The 6,000-nt window shown below is 35.9% G+C and overlaps 1 protein-coding gene across 1 annotated transcript; it reads left to right on the forward strand.

The window, feature by feature from the left end:
* Positions 1-2,343: 2,343 nt before the first annotated feature.
* Positions 2,344-4,116, forward strand: LOC104247187 (transcription repressor OFP17-like). Its single transcript, XM_009803145.2, has 2 exons — positions 2,344-2,773; positions 3,791-4,116. The coding sequence occupies exons 1-2, from the start codon at positions 2,518-2,520 to the stop codon at positions 4,114-4,116; spliced, it is 582 nt and encodes a 193-aa protein (XP_009801447.1). The 5' UTR covers positions 2,344-2,517.
* Positions 4,117-6,000: the final 1,884 nt, after the last annotated feature.

Below are 6,000 nucleotides of genomic sequence, written 5' to 3' on the forward strand. Positions count from 1 at the left end.
AATTCAAATTTAATCTGGCTCCTACGAGTGCAAAAAAAATAATACTATTTCCCCTGCAAACACAAGTGAATAATCTACTCCATGATTTATGAAGTATCAAAGAATGGAGGCCCGTGAGCCGAATCAACTGCCCAAGGATTCAGGTGATGACTTTTCTGACTCCTCTTATTGAAAAAATGAATTACTCAATCAATGTGGAATTTCTCTTGTGGCAGAGACAAAACTCAATCAACCACTGAATCCTGTGGCACTGAAATTTTATTCTAATTCCGTACCTCTCATTCCCATATTTTTTTTTCAAGATCTTTATTTCAGTTTGAAATTAAATAAACGATAGGAAAAATATTCCTTTCATAGTGTAAGATATCTGAACATGTAAGTACACAATAATTATAGTGCTTATCCGTGATTAAATGGAACTTGGTTCTGTGTATATGTTCTTCTATCATTAATATATAAATGCATGCTATTCTTCATATTTTGATGCCTAAAGCAAATAACAATGCTGTACTTCAATTCTTCTCTCTCTCTCTCTCTCTAAGCAAATGACTGCAAGCTATCTATAGTAAAGGTAATATATGGAAAGTCTAGGTAAAAATAGCACGGGCTAACCAGTTTTCGGACTGGTCATTGAAAAATAGCCACTATTTTGCTGCAACACGGAAAGTTCCAGCTTAATATACTGGAGATCGGTGCATATGTGTATGAACTTCCAGCATATTATGCTGGAACTCCAACACGCGGAAAGTTCTAATTATGCTGGATCGGTATACTTATGCTGGAACTCTAGTATAATATACTGAAATTCCAGTATATTATACTGAAGTATTTTTCAGGATTTTGAATAGCATTTTCGTTTAGATTTATCTTTACATGAAAAGTGGCTAAATTTCGATTACTTTTGAAATTGTGGCTATTTTGGAATGACCACTTGTAAATTTGGCTATTTTTGAATATCTCCCAAAGTCTAGGCTATTAGGTTCAGGAAAAAGATTCGTTGGGCCAAGCAAAAAGACCTTGCAGAAATGACACCAGTTAGCCACTCTTAAAGGGTTGCTATTTACAAAATAGATAATGTGTCCTCAATTTCAGTTTTCTAATTGAGGGTTCAATAATTATAGTGCCTATCCGTGACTAAATGGAACTTCGTTCTGCTTATATGTTCTTGTATCACTTATATTTAAGTATGATATAATATTCTTCATGTATTGATACCTAAAGCAAACAAAAGTGAGTCTGACCGGTTATTTGTGTAACAACTCTAACTCTTATCTCACTGCTGCAAGCTATTAGGACCAGGATTGTATGGGCTAGGACTGAAAACATTTCGTCCAGGAAAAAGACTTGGGTCAATTAAAGGAATAACTTGAAGGTTTATTGGAAAAAAAAGAAAAAGAAAAAGGGGAATATAGAAGACTTACCCTAACTAACATTTAAAAGACTATATGACCTAGAGTATTTCCAAAAAGTTTCTCAGCACTTATTTGGTTATCTTGCAAAGTTTTCGTTTTTTTTTTGTTTAAAAGTTTCTTTAAGCAATTTTTTAAGATAACTTTTTGAGAACACTCATAGAACCTAACTAACGAAATGCATTTTGTGTCCCGAAGGGACGGCCATTTGAGTTTGGAGTGCGATTTCCACGCGGATGATGCAGGTTCGAAACCAACTCTATGCTCTTCTGGGTCTGAGCCTGTTGCACGGTGTTTTACATCCCTTGTGTGGGTTGCAGGCTATTACACAGTGGGGGCTTTACCCAATGCGCACAGAGTGCTCACCCGAAGGGCAGAGACTGTAGCGGCTGCGGGTTTTCCTGGGGTTCCAAAAAAAATGCATTTTGTACAAAACTTTCCTAATAAATACTTCCAAAAAAAAAAACTCAACTATAATTCTACATGCACTAAGAAACATGAACCAATGAAAATAAGAGGCACATTTTATACTTTATTTTTATATATTATATCAATAATTTTATGCATGTACAACCATTTTTCCTTTATGTAAAGTTTGAATTTTCTACATACTTTAATGATTAATTCACTATTTCTTACTATAATTTATGCTTAAGTTGTTATTTATAAAAGATTAAAAAATAAGATCCATGGGGCTTACGTTTGCGCCTCGCTCAGTGTAATATAAAACGTCTTGGCTTGCTCGCCGCCTTTTAAAACAATGGCTGATAGTATGTAAATGTAATTATTTCCACTGCATTGACACGATCAATTGACAACTTTAGATCTACATAAATCATACTCTCGTAATTTCTAATATATATATATATATCTTAACAATCATTAAGAGTTGATAACATTTCTTTCATGGGGTACCACCTTTTTTTCCTTCCACATGAGAGACGTGTAACCCACCACTCATTATTCTCCCCCACCTTAAAAACGAGCACCCCAATATAATACACCAAAGTCCAACAAATTTGATCTTAGAGCACTCATAATTCTCATATCAATTCCAAACTAAAAGTAAGATAAGCCAAAAACCATCATTCTTCTTTATATTCAAAAAATGAAAGTGAATGTTTCATGTTGCTTCAAATTCAAGCTTAACAATCCATGCAAGAAAATACTAAAGCTGTTCAAGTTCAAACTAAGAAAGCCCCTCTTTATAAAAAGGCTTAGATTTCGACCTTCAAGATGTGAAAGCAATACAAACACTAGTAGTAAAAAGCAAGCTTCAGAAGTTTTGTCAGTGTTTCGTTCAATAAGAAGACAACCAAGAGAAGATGACCAAGTCATGGAGCACAAGAATTTCTGTGATGCAGGTACGTAGAGTTGACAAATGAGCAAATTGAGTAAAAAATTTGGCAGATCAAAACTGGTCAAATTAATAAAAGGGTCATCAACCAACTAGTCCAAAATTTTGTTGTGTCAAAATGATTGGTCATTCAAAAATAGCCAGCGTTTACGAAGTCAATGAAAAATAGCCACTATTTTGCTGCAACAGAGATCGGTCCAGCATAATATACTGGAGTTCGGTGCACCCGTGTATGAACTCCAGCATATTATGCTGGACCGGTATACTTTGCTAACTCCAGTATAATATACTGGAGACTGGAGCACCGGTGCTCCAAACTTCAGTATATTATACTGGACAATTATACTTGCTGGAACTCCAGTATATTATGCTGGAGTTCCAGTGTACTTATGCTGGAACTCCATCATATTATGCTAGAGTTTCAACATACTTATCTTGGAACTCCAGTATAATATGTTGGATATACTGGCGTATTTTTCGGGGTTTGAACAGTGTTTTCGCTCAGATTTATCTTTACATGAAAAGTGGCTAAATTTCGATTACTTTTGAAACTAAGCTATTTTTGAATGACCAGTTGTAAATCTGACTATTTTTGAATTTCTCCCCAAAATGAATTTAGTCAATAGAAAAAACCCAACCCGCTTAGCCGAAATCAGTAACTTCGGTCTAAACTTTGAATTTGTCTAATGAAATCCATTAAAATGTATTGATTATTACGTACCGTAGAACCCAGTAACTAAAAAAATAGATATTTATACAAATAGCCGGCGATATTCACTATTTATTTTTTCTAGTCATATATATAATTATATATTTACACAGTTATACACATATAATACATAAATTATACTTTTACCGGCTATTTTTAATTTAAGCAATTAAGCGAGTGGCTATTTGGGTTAATTCTTCCTTAAAAAAATAGAATTGAAACCCATTAGCGTTAAATCCGGCTCCGCCTCTTATTTTAACCTGTTTTGACCCAATAAGTGAGTTACTAAAAATGTGTTGATTTTTTGCCTTGCAGGACATATCAAAGCACCAATGCCATCACCAATAACTCCAGCTTATGTGAGATTGAGTGGAGCTACTAAAAGAGAAGTACTACTTATTCAAAATGATGTGGAAGATGCATGCAGAAGCTTTGAAAATTATTTGGTTGAAATGATTGCTGAAGAGGGAAAAATGAGTGATTTAATGGATATTGAAGAATTGCTATACTGTTGGAAAAATCTGAAAAGTCCTGTCTTTATTGACTTGGTGTGCAGATTCTATGGTGAGCTATGCAATGATTTGTTTTCCAATATAAGCTGTGAGGATGAAATTAACACCCCAAAGAGACTCATGAAATGAAATTGCTAATTATCTTATAGTCTTGAGCATTATACCTTTATATTTACTGCTTTTTCTGTCTATAAGACACTGAAATTTATTTAGCAATAGGAAAATATTTGATGAGTCTTTTTAACGCAAGTTGTGTCCGAAGTCATTATGTCAAGGCCTCAAGGGTACGTCTGTTTGAACGTCACACACTTGTGCGTGATGTCACTACTAGAAATTCGGTAAAAAGCGATCACAAAAAGCGATCAAAGTTGGTCGCTTATAGGCGTAAAAGCGACCAAAAAGCGACCAAACATGTCTGGTCGCAATATTGCTAGTCCCTTTATTTTAGGGACGAAAGTTGGTCGCTAATTAGCGACCAACTTTGGTCTCTAAGGTAAAAGGACCAAATATTCCGGGTAAAGACTATAGCGATCAACTTTGGTCGCTTTATTATTTTAATAATATAATTTTGGCGACCAAAGTTGGTCTCTAAATGTAAAATACGTTTTTTTTATTTATTATTAATCATAAAAAAGCGACCAACTTTGGTCTCTAATCCAAATATTATATTTTAAAATCTGAAAAATAGAGACCAAGGTTGGTCGCTTTTTTATAAATTTTTTTAAAAATAAGCGACCAACTTTGGTCGCTAATTTCAAGAATTAATTTATTTTTAAATATAACCGACCAAAGTTGGTCGCTATATTTCCAGATTTTTTTAATGGAATAGCGACCAAGGTTGGTCGCTTTTTGAGAATTCTGGGTAAAAAGCGACCAACTTTGGTCGCTATTGCCCAGAAAATTATTTTTTTAATAGAAAAGCGACCAAAAAGAGACCAAAGTTGGTCGCTTTTCCGGGTATTATTTTGGCAGAGACTGCCTGTTTTGGCAGCTACACCACCTGTCAGTCATACCAAATCCCTATTACCAGCAACAACAACACCAATACCAACAACAACATAACAACAACAACAACAACACAAAAACAACATTAAAACTAACATTAAAACCAACAAAGTTTAAAGTTCAATAGAACTACCACATTAAGCTAACCAAACTAAGTTAACTCTTAGTACAAGCCTATTCGAAAACCGATTCTATTTGTCTAGTTCAAAGTTTATAAAAGTCAATGAGTGTTGTGTACATCATTATCATCACCGTCTGATGAGCTTTCATCACCATGACGGTATTCGGAAGGGTCTACTTGTCGAGGACGGGAAGAACAATCACGGGGAGGACGGGAGGAACGAGCACTTGGAGGACGGGAGGAACGAGCACGGGGAAGGCGAGCCTCTGGCGATGACTCACGAGACCGGGGAATCGGAAAACCTCTAGAAGCTAGGAGAGATTTGAGTTGCTCTTGCATGCCCTGGCACTGAGCGACCACGCCAATGTACTGAGCATCTCTAAGCTTTTCTCTTTCCTTGGCCGCTTTTAGCTCGGATGTGAGCTTTGTCACAGTCTCTCGCATAGCGGAGAGGCTCTCCCCATCAAGTTGCTCGGCTTGCAAGGAAATCCCTATTCCTTGCATTCCACACTTATAGCGATGGAATTTCTTAGTAGAAAGCTTGTATACCTTCTCCTATTTTGGACCGCCTGCAGCCTCCGTCCACATTCTTTCAGCATCCTTGTCCGAAGGTTGGATTGGCTCGCCCGACTCATTAAGTGGCTGACTGCGTATGAATTCCTCTACTTCAGCTGTGAAGCGACCCTATAAGATAAATTACATTGAATTAGTATTTCAAAAATTATATAAAAGTAAATCAAAATACTTAATGAAAAGTGAAAACTTACATGTACAGTCGAGGCTCGTCCCTCGACCCACCTTTCTTGATCCGTCTCTTTCTTTTTCTTTACAATATGAGTCTCCTTGAATAGCTCATCTTGGTTCATTGGACGCCCCAACTTCTTTTC

Source organism: Nicotiana sylvestris, chromosome 6 (genome assembly GCF_000393655.2).
Source record: "Nicotiana sylvestris chromosome 6, ASM39365v2, whole genome shotgun sequence".
Lineage (NCBI taxonomy): Eukaryota > Viridiplantae > Streptophyta > Magnoliopsida > Solanales > Solanaceae > Nicotiana > Nicotiana sylvestris.

Excerpts from the sequence above, each read along its gene's own strand:
- LOC104247187 (XM_009803145.2), top strand. The coding sequence starts at position 2,518 with ATGAAAGTGAATGTTTCATGTTGCTTCAAATTCAAGCTTAACAATCCA. Across the intron at positions 2,774-3,790 it reads CAAGAATTTCTGTGATGCAG|GACATATCAAAGCACCAATG; the intron begins GTACGTAGAGTT and ends TTTGCCTTGCAG.